General features: G+C 36.1%; 1 protein-coding gene across 1 annotated transcript in view; it reads right to left on the reverse strand.

Moving 5' to 3' along the window:
• The window catches only part of MYO16 (myosin XVI), a 275,699-nt gene that overhangs the window by 102,275 nt on the left and 152,383 nt on the right, over nucleotides 1-21,041 (reverse strand). Inside the window, exons 17-20 of the mRNA XM_041472384.1 lie at nucleotides 13,801-13,912; nucleotides 10,358-10,475; nucleotides 9,506-9,577; nucleotides 8,751-8,892 (exon numbers count right to left, since the gene is read on the reverse strand). Coding sequence (XP_041328318.1) covers nucleotides 8,751-8,892; nucleotides 9,506-9,577; nucleotides 10,358-10,475; nucleotides 13,801-13,912 — 444 coding nt within the window. The remainder of the gene's footprint in view (nucleotides 1-8,750; nucleotides 8,893-9,505; nucleotides 9,578-10,357; nucleotides 10,476-13,800; nucleotides 13,913-21,041) is intronic.

Raw genomic sequence — 21,041 nt, forward strand, 5'->3', positions numbered from 1 at the left:
CTAAATTTGTAAGAGAAAGAAAAAAATCTTAACTTCCTGAAGTCCAGTTTCTATGGTACTCATTTTCTGACATCAAGGACAACCATTTCAGGGAAGTTTCAAAAATGCCTGGTTGCACTCAGTTATCCTGTCCCATTTTGGCAGCCAGAATTGTTTCTACAAAATGTACTTCAAGGGAAACCTGTTAAGCACAAGCCCTCTCTGTGTCAGCATCAAGTAGACTTTCTTGGCTCAAGCTGCCCAAGAGGTTACATGTCCCAGGGGAAAGAAAATCGGGGTCAGGTCTGAAGAAGGCAGATGTTTCTTCTCTGTATAAATAAAAGAGTATTTGCTGATGTTGCATCTAATTTGTTGTGTGTCACTGCATGCATTCAGGGAAGGGATTTTATTGTGGCCAGGTGGAAGGAGTGGAAGGATCAGGGTAGAGCAGCCACCTAGGATATGCACAGAAGAAATGGGAAAAGGACAGAGTTATTACTATTCTGTACTTGGGACTGAGTCATTGTAAGCCTGATGTGGAGAGGAAACCAAATTCACTGCAGTGACAAAATGAATATTTTGGGATATTCTGCCGCCTAATTTGCAATAATATTGCAGAGTGCTTGTTCTGAGATTCTTCCATATTTTATTTCTCCATATTCCAAGTTTCCTCTATGTCTAAAGCTCTGTGCATATCAGGCTATAGATGTAAAGGAGAAAAAGGAGAAGAACACTGTTGAAGAACATGAATATAGTTCTATTGCAGTCATTGTAACCCCCTACCATGCCATTAGACGAGGATCCAGCCCTCAAAATAAACTCCTGTACAGCAAACAAACAAAATAAAATCATTTGAAAAAAATGCATACCATAAAAGAAGCTGGGAAAGACAATCCTCAGGGGCAAGAAGAGCCTTTATCAGAAATCATGCCCAAGAAGTTTGTCTTCATTTCAAAAGCACGCTACTTCAATGCACTACTGATTGTCACAGGACTTGCTGTGTGCATAAATGTCAGACATGGATTGTTACATAATGAATCTAGTCCAGAATGGCTTTGTTGGGCAGGGAGGTTATCGGGAGGTCGATTAGCCTCCAAGGGAATTTCTACAAGAAAAAGCATAAAGCTGTTTCTCTACATCTATCTTTAGCAACGAATGCAATTTAAATTGGATTTTAAAATGTAAGTCTCAATCACAACTGCTCCTGATTAGAGATGGGAGGCATACATTCCTTGTCAGAACAAGTTTTCAACAAAATCTGTCCATTTACAGAAAGAAAAATTGAATTTTTAAGAGCAAACTACCTCAGAGAAATTAATATTGAAAATCCAGAATAATTGTTATTTAAGTTTGTTTTGGGGAAGAAAAGAGAAGCTTGAAATTTCAGAGTGCTTTATAGGTTTTCACTCTTTTTTTTCTTTTCTTTTATTTTTTTTTCATTTGTATGTAAATTTGTATGCAACCTTCCTTATAGGAAGGCAAAACATGAACTGCTGTGTAGCATTGTACAACAGCTGAAATATTGCATTATATTTCACAATTTTTGAGAACTACTTAATACAGACAAAACAGCTTATCACTTCTCTGACTGATTCATTTAATAATTTGAGGCTGGATTGTTTACATCCCTGTTGAGTCTGTGACTGCTATTTTGTCAAATGAGTCTCTCCTACTTTCCCTTAAGGAATATGTAATCATTTGCATTAGGAAAAGACCAATACAAACTGACTTAATGAATTATTAAAAGCCAGGCAAAACAGAAACCTGATCCTAGCTTCCAAAACTCTGGGTAAAAGCCTTAGTGCATTCCTTATCAAAACAGTGATATTTGTGACAAATATACTGGCTTGCAAATATACTGGAGATGCATTTGTTACAGAAAAACATGTAGTCTCAGTGTTTTTATGAACTCTTGATAATTTTGGTCTAATATTATTAGGAGATGCACACACTGCATTAGAAGAGCTGGAGGTTTTACATAATTAATAGCTTGCCTACGGGGCAAATATAACAGCACTAGGCTCTGTATCCTCTAAAACAGTGACATTTTACTATTACATTGTGCTATTTATGTGCAAAATCTCTTCAACCATGATAGTAATTTTCTGTATTAAATTATTGCCCAGATTTTGGAAGCTAAATAACAACTGACAATACAACATCCAAATTAAAAGTGTTGCTTTATATGTGGTTGCAAATTACTTTGTTCTTTTAATCTTTCTTCTTTTCTTCCTCTTTTTCATATCACTTTTCTTGCCAGAAGGAGGGTCCATATATCTTTCTACTGGCTAGCTGTCAATCATACTAATTCCAGCAAAATTAGTTTCCTTAAATAATCATAGCAGAGATTCCCAAGGCAAAATAAAGCATGAATGATTCCATGTTAACAAATGAAAGGACATGCCACCAGGGTCTAAGAAAGTAAATATTAGAAAAAGGCACTTTTTGTTCTGAATGATTTCCTTATTTTCTTATTTTCTGGTTATTAATCATCACTGACATATTTCTTCACTGTATTTCAGATATTTAATATTTACTATGTATAACTAAAAGAACTGTGGCTTTAATGGGGACTGAGACTTTGATTTCAAGTTTGAAAATATTTCCAAGAATATAAAGTAGAAAAAAAGAATTTGCTGATGCTTGAAGAACTTTTTTATCTCTTATATCAGCACAGAGGTGTAAATGCTTTAAAAAAAACCATGGATGTTCACTATAGGTCATTTTGGTTTTCTGATACACAAAACAGCATTTCAGCTTACAATATTTTACAATGTCTCCAGCATTGCCTTTTTTCCTCAGAACATCTCTGTAAAGATATCCTTATAGACTAGAAATACCTTTTTAATCTTGTACACTTAACAATTATATAATAAAGAAACTACACAAAAATTCCCGGCAACTCCTAAAAACAATATACATACAGAAGACATCCTGTCTGATAATCTACCATCTTGGCAGACATCTTGCCATTCATCAAGAGATGCTCTCAAACCATTCGCCATTCCTGGCAAGGTGAACAAAACTCCCTTTACAGTACATCTGATCCAGTGCTTCAGACAAACTTATAGAATGTTATTTGTTCACTTTTATTTCATTGCAGATGGTTCTAGCTCTAAAATCCATAGGGTTCATTCCTTTTGTTGTCTTTTGCAATCTGCCAGCATAGAGCAGTGAGATGAATCTGTTGCGGGAGGGTGATCTTTTCATCTGCTCAAGACACAACAGTTCTTGCTCTTCCTCCAACTGCTGCCAGTAATGAGGAAGGCTTATGTCTGATCTGGATATACTGGAAGTGATACTGATTAATGAGGAAATATTTCTCTGATTAGATGAAGTATATGGCCTAGTCTTCAAATGAGGTCCTTCAGAATCCTAATTAAAAAGCCCTCAGTTTTCCCAAGGGAACAGATTATACCTGTTGTCACAAACACAGTTCTTGAAGGGAATAGGCTGAATACTTCCAGCTGGATATGTTCTTCATCTCAAACAATTATCAAACAAAATTAGTTTCTGAAATGTTTGAGGGAGATTTTTCAATAGTCTGAAATTTTTGCTGAGATTTGGTGTCATTACCATGTCTCAGGTATCTTGCTCAACAACTGTAATTTTTCTTTCAATATTAACTTACCCAGGTGTGAGTGGTGCATATAGAGATAGTGGCTGGACACAACGGAAGGAAACACTGGCTCCATATCTGACAGACATTTTTTTGGGTGGCTTGACAGTTATGGCAGGAAAGAAGAAATATATTTGCCAGTGGACTCAAGATCTATAGCTCTTTCAAGTGAAATTTGTTCTGTGCTTTAAAAAATGGCATTATCTAGTGAAATGAAACACTGGAAATTATCCAGAATTAAGCAGATTTCAAATTATGATATTATGCACCAAATTATATTAGGTGTTTTGTAGTTTGTCTGTTTTAAAGACTTCTCTACCTCCTAATATAGAAACAATTCTCATTATGCTGTGGGTTCAGGTTCTGAACAGGAAGTTCCTTTCCCTCCTTCCTGCACTCCCAGCACCATTCTACTGAGTTTTAGGGTTTATTTTCTGATTTTTTTTTCTGAAGTTAGGAAGATTTCTATTCCAGAGTATTGTGTTCTATAAATCAGACAATATACTAAGAACTTTGTAAATGAGACATCTGAGGTCCTTCCTTTGCCCAAATATGTGTTCCTACTGCTACTTTTTGGCACTTTTTGAAGTTTGATGGGTATGAGTATACAATCAGAATATAAAAGCTTTCAGAAACTACCTCTTTAGAAATAATCTGGATGCCCTGTGTGCAACATAAATCTATGGCTGACCTGGTGGAACAGACAGAAAGCATGACTGAATGCCAGCTTTCTTTGTTTGTCTGTAATGCTGTCACATAAGAATCTCAGAATGGGTCAGGTTGTAAGTGACCACAGTGGGCCATCTGGCCAGCTTCCTGCTCAAGCAGGGTCATCCAGAGCACATGGCACAGAACTGCATTCAGGTGGCTTTTGAATATCTCCAGTGAAGGAGATTCCACAGTCTCTCTGGGCAGCCTGTTGCAGTGCATGGTCACCCACACAGTAAAAATGTTGTTCCTCATGGTCAGGTAGAACTTCCTGTGCATTAGGCTCTGCCCATTGCCTCTTGCAATATTGCTCAGCACCACTGAGCAGAGCCTGGCTCCAGCCTCTTGACAGCCTCCCTTTAGATTTTATAGACTGAGATGAGGTTCCCCTCTCAGCCGTCTCCTCCCAAGACCAAACAGGCCCAACTCTCTCAGCCTTTCCTCATAAGAGAGATGTTTCAGTCTGTGACTCATCTCTGCAGCCCTCCACTGGACCTGTTCCAGGTGCTCCATCTCTCTCTTCTTCTGAGGAACCAGAGCACTCCTGATGTATCCCCACCAGGACTGAGCAGAGGGGCAGGATCACCTCCCTCGACCTGCTGGCAATGCTCTTCCTACTGCACCCCAGGACACCATCAGCCCACCTGGCCACAAGGACACTGCTGGCTCATGGACAGCTTGTTGTCCACCAGGACATCCAGGTCCTTCTCCACAGAGCTGCCTTCCAGCAGGTCAGCCCCCAGCCTGTCCTGGCACAGAGGGTTGTTCTTCCCCAGGTGCAGGACCCTGCCTTTGCTGAATTTCAGGCAGTTCTTCCCTGCCCATCTCTTCCCTGTCATGGTCCTTCTGAAGGGCTGCACACTCTGGGGTATTGGCCATCCTCACAGCTTTATGTTGTCACTGACCTTGCTGAGGAGGCATCTATCCCATCATCCAGGTCATGTATGAACAAGTTAAACAGTACTGGGCCCAGTAATGGGCCCTGAGGGTGACTGCAAGTGAGAGGTCTCCAGCCAGACCCAGGCCCTCTGGGATCTGCTGTTCAGCCAGACTTTATCTACAAAATATTTATCAGCTTTTTATCAGATTTTATCTACAAATAGAGAAAATCTTTTCTAACTAGCTGATAAAAAACATGCCTTAAACTTACTAGCAGGCAAGGAACACAGTATCAAGATTTTCTCAGAGACATATAGCTAATTAGCTTGTTTTCCATGAGAAATGATAAACAATATTCACAGACATTCTTAAATCTCCATAAAGAAAAAGCCCTCTTACAGGATGAGTCGGAATTGTTAAAATATTACTTTAAATCATTTCATTACTCATTTGGATCACCAGATTCAACTTTGCCAATGGACAATCAATTACATTGAAATGCCACATTAAGGCAACCATGAATCTACAAAACTGAAAATCAGGATACTTATCTGAGTAAACTTTGAAGAGTTAAGAGTCTTAGAAAGAAATTAACCTAGACTATTTTGATAATAATAATATCAGTAGAATGGGAAATCATTATATATATGAGTGAAAATAAATATCAATAATTAAAAAAATAATTATAAGCACCTGAGAAATGTTATTAGCTTTCTTCTAATCCCACTCTGTGAGCCAATTATGGCAAAATAATTTCTCCACAGTTGATTTTTAAAAATTCTATCAGAATAAAGTAAACAAATTTCAGATCTTGCAACCAGTCTAAACTAGCATGTAGGATTATGATTTAGTTAAAACTAGGCAAAATTATACGTTTTAAGGAAGAGAACAACATTTCTAAAAGTGCATTATCTTACTTAACACCATCATTAAAATTCTTGTGTTATACCTACTGAATAGTATTTCAAAGTAATTAATTTGCTGGATTCTGGCAACACTTTTTATTTTCTGTACTTCATACCTTTAGAGTTTAGTCTTTGAAGATTTTCACAGAATCATCTCCCCTTTGCTTAGATCTAATGATAATCATTCCTTCTATTTTGCCTAAAACCTGTCACAGGGTTTTTCTTAGAAAATATAAATCAATATTAAAGACCAAAATCAAGTATTTCCACCATAAAAGTTAAACATGAATAACCAAGAAAAAATGTTTCTTTTGGAGTTACTAAGCCAAGAAATCTAATTTTATTGCTTCATAAACTCTCACTAGTGTGATGGAAGTACAGCTAAGCTGCTGCACAACAGAACAGGAGAACTGAGTTAGAAACCTTATTCCAGGTTTCTGACGAAGGCTTCATCCCATCTGATAAGTAGTAATTCTGTCAGTTTCCAACTGGGGAACAAAGTGTGGCCTGGAATGTATCAGACTTATGTAGTCACATAAATTAATGTTTTTGGTGGATCTTTCAGCAGAGGTTTATTAAAACTGCACCAAACTGGAGACATAACTCTGCTAACAGATAGTTGCTCAGATGTATTTGAAGTAAATCTGACCCACTAATCACAAATTCATTACAGTAATCCAACTTGCATCTAAACTATTCTATGCCTTGATTTACTCCTCCAGTTTAAACAATATTATTAGGTTGCACCAAAAAAAAAAAAAAAAAAAAAAAGCTGTATGTGGGCTACTTCAACTGAGGCTGAATATCAGTGAAGGATGATATAAGGATCAACCTTATTTCCACTTAAAATAAGCTACTTAGCTTCAGGTTTAGAAAGGGAATGAAGCTGGTTTTGGCCTGATAAAATGTAGTATATCTTGTCAGTACTGCCAATTAATCCTGAGCTGGTTAGCTTTCTATAACCAGCCTAAATGAAGAACTGTCCCTTTTCAAGGGGTCTAATATGTGGCCACAGGAGACTATTGCAAATTCCTCATTTCTGATACATCAGACAGCTGTCCTGTTTTAGCTGGGACTTACAACCTCACACAGTCTTCAAGTAACCTCAAAGGTAGAAATAGTTTCATTGAGAAATATTTTCACAAGATAGAGGTCACCTCTTTTACCTAGGGATTGCACTAAACGGAGAATACAAGGTAGACAATATACAAATAATTTGGGCTTTCATTATTTGAAGATCCCATGATATCTAAAAATTATAAGTTTACATTAACAACAGAAGTACACAACACCCTATTCTGAAAGAATGTAAGATATCACATTGTAAAATTACACACTGAAAAATGATTTCAAATAATTTTAATATTTTTAATATATCGATTCTAAATTTCTTTCTCAACAATCACTACAAAAAAACTCACTGTAATTAGAAATGCCTAAGCTGAATTGTTGCAGACATGCCCTGAGTTAAGCCTCTGTTCCATAAATCCCAGGAATGAATAAGGAAGAATTGTGACCTCATGTTACTGCCCTTCCTTATTATATAGAGAGTATGTAAGATTAGGCTATGGACTGGAAAATTGCCCTATCTTAGTGTTACAAACAGACAAGTAAAATCATTCCATGTTACTTCTGTTTGCCTTCAGCAGGAAGTGAGACACTGGTGGTGTATGTATAATGACAGACAGATTTTAGGTGCAGAAAGCTGTTACTCAGGCATGGTACCTTTTTCTCCTAGCTACACCCATAGAAGAGAAGAGATTTTTCACTAACTGGTCTATGAATAGGAATAAAAATAAGCTTGTGAAGTCCTCAAACTCTAAAAGAGGACTCTTTTAGCCATAGAGAGCCATAGAGATATGATATAAAGAAAACATACTTATGAAAGTTCCACATCTGCCACTAGTGGATTACCATTTACCAATAATTCCAAGCCATTTGTGTTTCATGTTCATAAGGAAGCTCAGTTGACCATATGAGCTGTTGAACTTTGGTTAAGTTACATGCATACGATCATCTCATTAGGTCCACTGTCTTAGTTTGTTGCTTTGATTCCACTGAGATTTCGGGTTTTTTGTTCCTTTAATTTGTTTCTTGACTGCTCTGCTGATGTACATTAATTAGAATTCATTTTTCCAAGAAGCCATGCTGGATAGCAACAGCATCAAATTTAGAAGATGCAACCTAGAGAACATTCTTAGAACATTTAAATTAGTTAAATTTAAACATTCATTTGAAGTATTTTGAAATAAAACTCTGGTTTTAATACCCTGTGCTAAGGTCACTGTTTTGTGAAGAAAGAACAAGTACGTTCTGCATTAAAAAAGTAACAAGCGGCATTTTGCATGTTGAAAGACTTAGCTCATTCTGTATTGTCAAGTCCTAAAAGGCTATTAATTGTAACCACCAATCTAGATTACCACATGGTACCATGGCCCCCTATATAAACAAACAAATAAACAAATATTTTACAGTAGAAACAGCTAGAAGGAATAACCAATGCTTTAAAGATCCAAGCATCACTGTCATGCTATTATAAAATTCTTTAAAACTTTATCAGGGTGCATTAAATTCCACCATTTAAAAGAATCATGTTTCTTTTACAGTTTTGAATTTGAACAGATAATGGAACACCTAATAGTTTCCAACGGCACTCCTACCTGTCACTTTCATCTTGATTTTGAAGGTAGCAGTTGATAGTGTTGACTAAAAAGCTAAATAAACGACCATATAGAGATTTTGCCAAGAGATCCCGGTAAAAATCTGCAATCTCTATAGTGTGCCTCCGAACAATTGTGTCTCCTAAGAGAAAAAGCAGAAAATGGAGATGAAAGTGTGCTGTAAACTTCGCCTTAAGTAATTTTAGTTACAGTAAATTTAGCTACAGTTACTTCTCCTTTGCCAAACATTTACATGGTGTTAGTTTTTTTTCTGAAGCCTCCAGTGCAAGATGAGAAGACTGTCAACACTCAAAAGATTTTAAGTTTGGAAATACATGCCTTTATACTTTGTTCAAAAGAAATGTGTGAGTACTACACAGAACTAATATTTTACTGAAAAGATTTTTTTCAGATTTTTTCCCTAAGACACTCCTGTTGATTACAGTTCTTAATAATATTTTATATTAATATCTAATCTGTTATCTTTACACACTTTTGTAACATTAGTCAAGTTAGGAGCCCATCAGCATCACAGTGTGAAACTGCTTTGTTCCATATTACAAAGGCATTTCTAATTTAGTGGTCCAATCTGATTTACTGCATGGCAGATAAGCCTACATATTCCTCAGAGGGAATATTTCCAGGACCATATGAGAAATAAGAAACAAAAAATTCACAGCTTTTATAATTTTTAAATCAGAAAGCTCAAAATGCCACGATGTCTGATCTATGAGTGTAAGCTTGGAGAAAATTACCTTTAAAATACTGAACATCAGTTGTTAAGGCTGAAGCAAGCTCATCTGGTGAAACCTGCAGCATCCCTGCCACTGAAAGGAAAAGAGAATATAAAGAAAGACTGATTTATGCAATACTGCATATTTCATTTTTTACAACAGATTTTCTTCTGTACATTTCTTTGTGAATTGTGAAAGATTCCAAACATGAAATAAAAGGGTGCTGTCACAGGAGTAATCAAAATTAATGAACACATAAAATTAGATTACTATAATCAGTACTTTGTGAAGTATGAATGTATCTGTATATTACATTACAGCTTTCTTTCCTCTTCAAAGACTGATCAGGACTTTCCCCAGGGTTTGGCAGACTTTCTGTGGTACTAGAGTGAAGGTATGCTACTCATTGACATTCTGTATCCATAAGCCACTTGCAGGAGATCTGTTAGTGACCATGAGGGCAAACTTCAAAGCACAGAAACAAGAGTCCCTTTTCAGACATAGATTTTGAATGTGAGGAATTCAATTCAAGGCAAATTGCTCAGCTGTTGACAAGCAGTGCAAAAGCATTTCAAAACAAGACTGCACAAAGTGCACTGTACAATTTCTTTTGGCAAACGATAGCATTAAATATGACATTTAATTAGCTAATTTGCAATACTGCCATTTTATTTCATCCCTTAAAAATCTGTAATTTATAAAACATCCAAGTCAATTGGATATTGTCTTCCCACATAACTTATGAATTTTCAGAAGTCTTTTTTTTTTTTTTTTTTGTCTCCCTGGAATTGTGTTTCCAACTGTTGGTGGAACAGTGCAACTTCCCTGCTGTGGGACCAGGCAGGCGCCGCTCCGAGGTCGTGTCCTACTGACCTTGCTCCAGTAGCTGCAGGTCGGACACGAATGCTGTCTCAGCATCTGTCAGGGCCGTAAAGCGAATGTCTCCAAGATGCAGGATTGCTGAGAGAATCACAAACAGGTTCTCCACCTCCTGCACAGTTTTTTTTTTTAGAATTAAAGATAAAGATCTGTTGGACACACCAGTGAAAGGCAATGCTTTATAAAAGTATAAATTCTGATCGTTTGTATCATCAGCGTTTGATAAGTTGAAAAGCATTCGCATTTGAATTATTAACAGAAAATTTGAAATCAAACTGGAACCTAGCTAGGACATGAACCAACAAAATTACTTTTTATTTCCTTGTTTTCATGTCACATTTACCACTGGGTTAAGATAGTTTTTCCCAACGTGATAAAAATACTGAAATACCTTTAATGAATGCATGGTTTCTGCAGGAAATAAAACATATCTTGTCCATAGAGAATTCCCATTGAGACAATTTCTGTATCTGGGAAGAGCAAGGCATTTTTTGCCTCAACCAACTGAATTCACAGTGTCTACCTCTAGAGGTTCCTGCTATTAAAATAATAATTAAGGTCCTGTAATTAAGGTCCAAAAGAAACAAAAGCAACTTTCCTTACCCTCACACTGTCCCTCTGACATTGCATACTCTTCTGTGATGTCTGAGATTGTGAAGCAGTTATCTTTAGGGGCAGATTTTTTCTGTCCTCATTTTTATCACAGCAGAAGAAAACTAACTTTCTTTGGTTGTTTTGGTTGGTTAATTATATTTAAAATATTTTTAAATTCAAGGAAAAATATGATCTGTAGAATATCAAATCCTAAAATATTAAATCCTAAAATATGGAAATCATTGTGTATTTTTGGAAGTTTTACTTTATTTAAGAGCAGTTATATAACAAGGGTGCTTCTTAAAATGGTAAAACAGGAAACCTGATATCCACTATAACATTATATGGCATTATTTATAGAAAAATTAATTGATAATTCTTGAAATATTTTTTAAAATAATACTTAGAGCCTGATTCTGCTGAAACTGCAGAAGTGACAGTGAGAAATTTCACTTATCAGAATTTGCAGACTAAGATTATACATACACTGCTAATGAAATACATAGCTAGTACATCCTCTTTTTTTTTTTTAAGTTTTATTCATAATTTCTTCATGTTATTTCCCTGATAAATATGCCAATCATCAAAGGACTTTAGAAAAGCTTAAAGTCTTTCTGGGATAGATTATAGCACCTCCAGTGCTGTTTAAGCAAGTTTGCTTCTCTGAGCTACACTTTAAGACAAGAATGTCAATCTCTTACTGCATGAGAGAGGTGTCAATAGGGCAACAGTGTATTTTAGCATTACAGGGTACCAAAGCTGAAGATTCAAAAAATCCAATATATACAGAGAAAGTCTGAACAAGATAACTCTTAAAATAGAAGAAGTTATGCTAATATAGCATTCAAACTAGGGTGCTATACTCTGCTTCTTGGGATGGTATCTCAGGCAAGATGAAATGGCACACTGGCAGTGCACACTCCTTGCTTGTAGGTTAACTCCTTCAGAACTGGTTGGTGGATTGCTGTGCAGCACTGAATGACTGTGAGCTGGGATAGCTTTTGATTCTGGTGATTTTGGTAAGGCCTCAGGTATATTTCACATTCCACATTCTCAAACACTTTATCATTGTGTAAGATGCATGTTTCCCCACCTTTAAAACAGTAGCTGGTTTTAATAAACACTTCTTTGGAAGATAGCATTAATGGCTGCTAAGGAATTTTTATGTACTTCAAAAAGATTATCTATTCTGTCATTAAATGTGGCTAGGCAGTCAAGGAATGATACATACAGACCTCTCCCTCTATCTCAGAATTAATGGGTAGAAATTTTAGGAATGTGTTTTATCTACATATTGCCCTCTAACATTTAACACGGGAGATCAGCCTGCAGTACTTGAGAGTTTTGCAGATTTCTTGCCCCCTAAATATTATTCTAATGCTGCCTGAATACAGACCAGCTTTCAAGATGTTGACACTTTTCTGAGAGGTAACGTATTTTCAAGAATTCTGAGTGAAATGAAGTACTAGACTCAAAAGAATACTGTATACGAAGCATTATCAGACAGTTAATGCAGGCTTATAAATCATGATCCATTTAGCATTCAGTTATTTACTTATGGGTTGAACCCCTTCCTCAACAGAACAGAAACATTAATGAAAGAGCAAGAGAGATCCACAGATCCACCAAACTGTGAACACTGGGTTAAATCCAGAAGTGTCTGCACTTTTTGTTATTGAAATCTACTAGTACAGAGCTTGAGCCACTAAGAGTAAGAATAATATTGTCAAATATAGCCATGTCTGTTCAGTTTTGTACATGGCCTCATGAACATTCATGAAAATAAACCCTACTCTTCATTACATTGAAAGGTGACATTTTTTACTGCCTTAACTAGGGAATGCCAAACAGCTCCATGGTGTACCACTACCACCACAGAAGTCTAAACTTCCCACCTAAATAACAGCTTCAGCAGTTCACAAAATTTTTGCTGATAGCCCTTGATCCTTTTTTATTAGAACTGCTGCCTGTCTGTCATTTTTGATGATGTTTTAATTTAGAGTTACATTAACTTTTGTCCCCTTCTTTCTAATGATATTGTACAGGAGTAAGTTCTTACCTCCTTCTAAAACTACTGGTGCTTATGTATTTCTCTTGCAGAGGTGTTCCAGCTGCAGTGTGCTAGGTTGCATACACATTTGTAAGAAATATGGGGAGTTTGTTAAGCACTGGAGTATCCTGAAGGGATGCACAGTTTACATGAATTCTTATATTCATCCTTCTATTTCTTCTGATTTCTGTCACACCTCTGTCCTCTAGGACCTCTTCTTGATTAATTTTCCAAATTATATCCTTCATTAGTTTCATAGTATTAAAGACAAACAGCAGGCCTATCGTCTTGGTGCTTTTGGGGAATTAAGTCAGCTCTTTCAAGTTACCTGGCTCTAATTTTCTTTCCTAAATAGGTATTTACTTCTTTTCAGGTGCTGTTAGCATATGTGTGTTTCATAAAATTAAAAAGGATGGGAGATAATAAGGAAGAGGAAAAAATTTCCATGGCTTTTATGAGGTGTCATATGGGATTTGATTGCTTCTTTTTATCTATGTAATTTAATTGTTCAGAGTATTATACCTTGAAGCTGTTTTGTGAATCTTTAAGAACTAAAAAGATTCACATTGTTGGTTCTGTGTCTAATTAAAAGTGATTACAGTAATTTCCCTGAAGTGAACTAGTGCTGTATTTGTTTCAATGTCTTAACTAACAGGGGAAAAAAATGAAAAAAAAAAAGGACAGAAAGGTGCTTCTTTTACTCACAAAAGGTTATCTGTGTGAGTTACTTATGGCCTGCTTTCAACTAATATGATTATTTTAGCCACAAATAACATAAGCTTATGTAACTTACCAGGCTATTGAATCCCAGAGCACCTAGAGCTTGTTTTAGTATGGTTAATTTCTCCCTGTTTTGAGGGTTGGCTGCTAACATTGTCTCTTCTGATCCAGTCTGGCTTAGATACCTGTACAGAAGAAAAACAGCATATCAGGTATTTACAAGGCTGGTGCATGATCAAACTTTTGAAGTTAAAGTCCAGTTTCACATTTCTAACCAGAGGTTTATTGCAGATTTTTCTCAGCCTTTGGAGGGAGCAGTACCAGCGACAGAATGTTCTGTATTTCATTCTTAAACTTTTGCTTAAGACTCCCCCCAACCCCAACTTCAGCCGCACATGGCAGCTGAAATTTCAAACTGGGTTTATACCACTGCCAATTTTGCCATTCTTGCACTACCAGAGATCCCCCTTCAGGAGGCAGATTTGAGGAAACCTCTGACAGCTCTGACTGCTCTAAATTCCCCTCTTGCTGACAAGGGAATAGATCAGCCCTTAACTGCCACAATGTTCATTCCTTCCCCCTGCAGCTGAATGGGTGATATTCAACATCTCTCAAACTGAAGCAATAATCAAGTACACACAGTAGTAAGTATACAGCCCTTAAGCTGCACTACTTTGCACACTGCAAAGCAAAAGGAAATTTTATGTACCTTCCCAAAAATAATGATTAGCAGAGAGAAAGAGAGACACTTGTGCAGCGGCTAACTCAGGAAAGGAAAAATCTCAAGGAACACAAAGAGTAATAATTCAAAACAGATTAATCACAAACTATAGCAAAACAGATTATTGAAAAATGCAGCAATGTAGCCTTTACAACCATTTCTTTTGATCCTTTTGAAGTCTGTATTTTTAAAAGTATTCGGGTATCCTCACAGAGCTGAAATCACTAAGAATCAGGTATCTGATTATCTTACAGGATCTGATTTCTAATTACATAATGCTGAGAATGTAAGATATTTTCTTTTATTGCTTTCATTAAATTATCATAATCATTAAAATACACATTCATCACACAATTTGCAATCTTCACAGATGTCACATAAATAAGCAAAAGAACTCTCCACACCTTTGTCCAAATAACATCATCACTACACCAACAAAGGTGGACAATTTACACTACAGCAGAAAAGGTGGACAGTTTACACACATTTCAGCCCTCACCCTTCACCACAATTACAACAAAAATTCCCCACAATTATTCTGCTCTCTACTGATGTTCAGTCTATGATCTGTCACTTAAATATGGGAAACAATACTGGTTTAATTTTTGACAATTCTTGTTTACAATCATGTTCTTATACCACAGTAGAGGAGACAAAGTTTCAAAATAAACTCCTATTACCACAGAAGGTCTGGCAACACTCTAGTAGGGGTGGTAGTTCTTATAAGGATTCCCTTTTACATGAATGTGTGTAGGAAGCATTTTTTAGTATTTCCACTTTTCTAAGAGATGAGGTTTAAATAGTACCCACAATGAAACATAAAGTGCCTTTTTAGTGAATCCATATCAGATTTACCAGTGTGGATTCCCCTTGCAGAGATAATGGCATGATTTACCCCAGCAGGTGGGCAGAAGAAGAATGATGGGGTTAAAAATGTGTGCCTGGGAGCATAAGTACCTTTTGCACCCACAGGAGGACTAACTCAGCAGTTATCTCAAGTATGAACATGCCTCTCACATCAGTGGATAAAGCTGGTGCTTCACAAACCTTTGAGAACATGTGTCTGTGAGCATCACTGCCAGAGCTCAGCACTCAAGGTTACTAAAACATTAATTTTGTCAGACTGAGATAGATACAAATGATAGCACAGCTGTCAAATCAGCTAGAGCAGATGATACAAAGTGTAGCTGGCTTTATGTTGTTTTGTGGTTTTTTTTTTTCCTTTTTTTGTTTTCCCTGGGGATTTTTACTTTGCCTGTAGGTTCAAAAGGAGCCTAGAATACATCTAATACTGAATCTGGCATAGAACCTTCTGGTGTAAAGGTTAATCCATCAGAAAAATTTCCACTCTTCTGAACTGCTGCATGAGCTTATGCCAGTAACATGTTATGCATCATGAGTTGGTGGCACTTTTTGCTCCATAATTAGGAGATTTACAGCAGCAGCCACTCTGCTGTCAAAATATTCTATTGTTGAATGTTGTAGGAGTTGGAAGCATATGGCCATTTCTGCAAAAAATGCCTCCTCCTCAATGGTTTTCTCCCTAAATAACTCTTTGTCTCTCTCGGTACTGAGCAGGGAGTAGTCTTTCCTGTTCTGTGAAGAGAATACTCCACGCTTCTCCTTTTTAAGCCACCCCATTTAACCAGCACATTTTTATCACAGCTGAAGTGATAGTGGGCAGTGCTGTTGCAAAAAGCTGTGTGAGTACTACCAAGCCCTCTGAAAGCAGGCTGCAGCACAGCAAAGTGGTGCAGAACCCTCACTCCTTGAGAGGAAAGGGCTGAGCTTAAACCACATGAGCCAGTTTTGCCTTCAGCACAGCGCTTGCTGATTCAGCAGGGGGCAAACTGGGTACCTGCCAAACCAGGTGCCTGTGGTTCTACAAACCATCCATAAACTGCAGCATCTGCTGGGACCTGCCTCTTGGAAGAGAATCTGACTTTCCCAGCTATACAAGTCCTGAAGACTTAATCAGCAGATGTGCTGGTGTTCTTGGAAAGGGATGCAGTTGGACATTTTCTAAGGTGCACTTCAATTTATTTTCCCCAGTCTAAAAGCAATTAAATTATTTTACAACATTTCATGAGGCCCACTCATTTTTCCAAACTATTTAAGGACTAATGAAATATGAAACACTGCTTTGAAGATTTGCACATTTGACTGTTATACATTTATAATATAGAGTATACTTACAATAAGGATGGACTAATTGTATAGAGCACTGGGAACTTCTAATGGGTATCATACAACCCCCACAAAATGTAAGAAATATACAGTGTAACATAATATAATGTAGCCATACAAGGAAACATATTTTCCTAATTATTAAGTACATTCTGCCTCAGAAAAATAGTAACATTTGTATAGAATTTTATTTTTCTTTTAAAACAGCTCCCTGGCAGCTCATTCTTTCCATCTTAAAGATGCTGAGGACCAAAAGGGTTTGGGACATGATTTGTGTTAATATTACTACTCTAACTTATTTATATTTAAGAACTGGAGTCCAGAACAAATTTTAAATTGTCCCCACTTCTACAAAATTAAGGAAAGGGAAAAGATATGTGTCACAGTGTAAAAGTCCTAATAATAATAAACATTCCTTGGTTGAAGACACATCACTTTTCCATGAAATGTAAACTTTTTTCTAGGATGTGTATCTTTCCTCATATTTATAGTGCATTTTCATCTTTTGACATTCAAGTGGCCTGAGCGGAATGGCATTGCTGGTGATAAAGAGGAACTATACTGCTCAAAATTTATATTTTGAAACTACCAAGGAAATTTTATTTATTATTTTTACTTAGATTTTTGCCATTGTGAACCATACCCATGAAAACCTACGATATTATTTGAGTGTGTGCAATGTTCCTATAAATAGTCTGTGTTCAAATGTAAATCAGAAATGGTGACTCCTGAGTTCTTTGTTGCTGATATTTTTAGTTAAGGAGGTACTACTGCTATACAATCCAGAGCTTATGTTTCATAATATCTGATGCACACAGGCTGTGCACCAGTTCATGCTTACTTAGTTCAATTTTACTAGCCTTACTGGCATAACTGTGTGTGCAAATTCATTCTGAAAAATGAATCCATCGAATTAGTTTCCTGTAGCTTTAGAAAGAGATTCTCAGATTTTGGATGAAGTTGAGCCTCTTAACTGAAGGTAACTACTCAGACAAATGATATTTATATCTCTCACAGAAGCGACAGACCACAGAGTTTATGCAGTTCTAGTAATTAATCCCTTTGCTGACTGCACAACTATCTGTTTAAATGCTACCCCATGCTGACACTGGCATTGGAGTAGTACTTTTAACAGACAGTTTATCAGCACACAAAAAAGTTTTAAAGACATGATCAGTGATTTTAATTTAAAAAAGAAGAAACTCACTGATTCTCAAGACTTCTTTTCTTAAAGAAGATAAACTAATTGAATTGCAGTATAGTCACTTTCAATAAAGCACAATGGTACATTAGATAGACAATTGCTTGAGAAATATAAGGGACTATGTATGTTTTCTTTCTGATTTTTTTTCCTGACAGTTCTTATTTGCAGCACTGTAGCAATCTCATCTATTCTAGTTTCTAAAAGAAAAATGTACTATGTCAAAGAAAAAGTCAATGGTGATAAGATTTTAGTATATTGTTTATCATAATATACAATTTTTGAACCATCATTAGAATGACACCATAGATCACATTTTCAGGTATGGGTGTGGCTAGTACAACTAAGAGTGTAAAAAAGTACTTAGTGTGACATTCAATTCTTAAATATTATTGACCCATATAATTCCATAATTACTTTACTTGTTTGCCTTGTCATTCTCATTATAATGGTTACACATCATCACAATTATTGAACTCACATATTTGGTACACAGATATCAAATATGAAGAAGAAATATGTATCTCAGCCTACCTGAACAATACAGAATTTTTGTGACATAAGCGTATTTCAAAATTTCCTACATAACTCCAACAATTAAAAGTTTTGTTCAAGTAATTAATCCTCTGTTTAGTTGATTGAGCAAATAATGAGACTAAAGCTACAACTCGCTAAGACAAGCAAAGATTCAAAAGAAAAGTTTTGACTATCAGTTTGCCACTGACAGAAACTCAGCAAAATAATACCTGATTTAGATTAATTTATTTTCTTTTGAATGGTAACCCAAGAGCATTTAGTATCAAAGTGATCTCTCTCATTCAACATAAACAATTCATGTAATTTCTGCTTATTCTTAGAACTGTTACATTTATACAAAATCTGTGAAAAGACAAAAAATAAATCTGATAATAAACCTTGATATTTCACTAACAGAGTAAGTAAAACATTACCAAAACACTATCCGAACCACTTTGCATTTGTAGAATGTGACACCTGAAATGTTCACATATTCTGTAAGAGCAGCCTTTTTATGCCACGCACAATAATGCAATATTGTGTTCTATAGGATACAGAAATATCTACTTCATTGCAGTGGTCCCAGTCATATCTGACAGGGAAACTGTCTGAAAGAGATTCCTAGGTTGGAACCAGTTCCCAGAAATTCTCTTTTGTCTGGACTGTTAGAATTGGTTTTCAACGGAAGATGAACCGTAGATTTGCCAGATGGACACTGTTTTTCTGAGAGCTTTCCTGAAGTAAATACCTCTTTTCATGGATAATTAAAAGAACTCTTGGTAGGATTATAACATTAAGTGGCTCTAAGTCACTGTAAAATTTTAGGATAAAGCCCTACAATTTAAAAAAGGGGGTTAGAGTTTTTTTAAGCTAGCATCTAGCTGCTTCCCACTTGACTCCTTTCCTGATGGAGGATGAGTGCTGACAAATCTCCATTTTGCTATACAGCTTTCTGGGCTCTGCCAGGTTTGATATAAGGGAAACAGTACAAAATCAGTACAAAAAAGTCTTGAAACTTTATTACAGATGACAGTGAAGTAAATGCTACTTGTGGTAATAAGGATTTCAGCAACCACAGTCAAGACTGTCAGTAAAAAACCTCCTCAGGTTACAGGCAAAAACCTTCATTTTCTAATTGTTTATACTCAGAACAATCTGAATAGATTAGAAACAGAGGACATATCTTTAGTACCAAAAAACACCCAGAAAAACAACCCAACTGAAACCAAACAAACAAAACCTCACAGAAAAGCAAGGGGCTGACTAAAGGTATTCTGCTTTATTGGTCAGAAAAAGAGGAAAGCAAATTTTGTTCAGGAATTAAGCCAAACAGAAATGACTCTTAAAAAGATATAATTCAACAGCAAACAATTAGGGAATAAGACAAAAGGATATCTGAAAGTACAAATTCAAGGCAGGTAAGGCTGATTAGTCAGTGGATCACCAGAACAGCATCTAGTACAAACTAAATGAGAGTCAAGTATGCCTCGACAATGCAAAAAATTAATCATCATCTATAACACCCTTATTTGTATAGGACAACACAGGAGTCATAAAATACTTAACATGGTTAAAGCTTGAACTTGACTACTCTGTGTGATTTGGGGCATCCCATTTCAGGAAAATCAGGACCAGTTAAGAGAAAATCTAGAGGAAAGCAGCAGCAAAAATGTATCAGAAAATAGGCTTAGGAGCAAAACAGTTGTCGTTAAATATCACCTACAGAACACCGAGAAAGATACTACAAAGACAAAAATTCCCACAGTCTGGAAGAATATACCTGGAGGTTTTCAAGATTCAACAAAGCTCTGAACAACCTGATCTGATCTGCCAGCTGGTCCTGCTTGGAGCAGGCAGTACAGTAGAGACCTCCTGAATTATTATTACCAAAATGAATTATTCTGTGATCCTATGAAAGACATTAAATTTATTTCTCAGATAAGTTGGGATCTCTTGTTTTGGTTTGTTTGGTGTTTTGTTTTGGTTTTTTTTTTCAGTCTCATTTAATGCCAGTAACTTTGGTCCCAGAAAGGTGGCACATCAAGCAAAGATAGGTCTTGAATTGTTGTAGACATTACCTTAACCTTAAAGTAGTCCCTAAAATGCAAAAATTGAATACAGGTGTTAGAGCCATAAAAAACCTAAGGATGGATAAAATTTCATCAGAAATTTACATTGTTTAATATCTGAAGGGATGACAGGCTTCTAAAATCAGAACAGTCTTAAACACCAGACTCCGACAAAAGGACGAGTCAAAAAGGAAGATAATATTTCTCCTCTTCTGCTCAGGTCAGCAACCCCTTCCACTGGTCTAGCTAGTAGTTTAAAAAGCACTGCATTATTATTGTATGAGGAGGAAAATTTTTTCTGACCTTAAAAACAAATATTTTGACACCAACTTCTAAATCACCTTTCTTTTTTAAAATTTTAGAAAGCTCAAATTTTATAGAAATTAACCTCAAATTTTAAGAAAAAATGATAAGCCAAATTTATCATCAGGAAATTTCCAGACACTTTAATTACCTTTTATGAGCTATAAACCAAATAAAACCTCTTTTAAGATTTTTTTTAAATACCTTCAAAATACCTGAATATTTTTTTAAAAAAATCAGGGGCACAGGATCAAACTCTTGGAATTGATGAAAATATCCAAAGCAAGCTGGATCAAAATAATTGTCAGGACACATCC

This window comes from Pyrgilauda ruficollis, unplaced genomic scaffold, assembly GCF_017590135.1.
Source record: "Pyrgilauda ruficollis isolate IOZ18807 unplaced genomic scaffold, ASM1759013v1 scaffold29, whole genome shotgun sequence".
Lineage (NCBI taxonomy): Eukaryota > Metazoa > Chordata > Aves > Passeriformes > Passeridae > Pyrgilauda > Pyrgilauda ruficollis.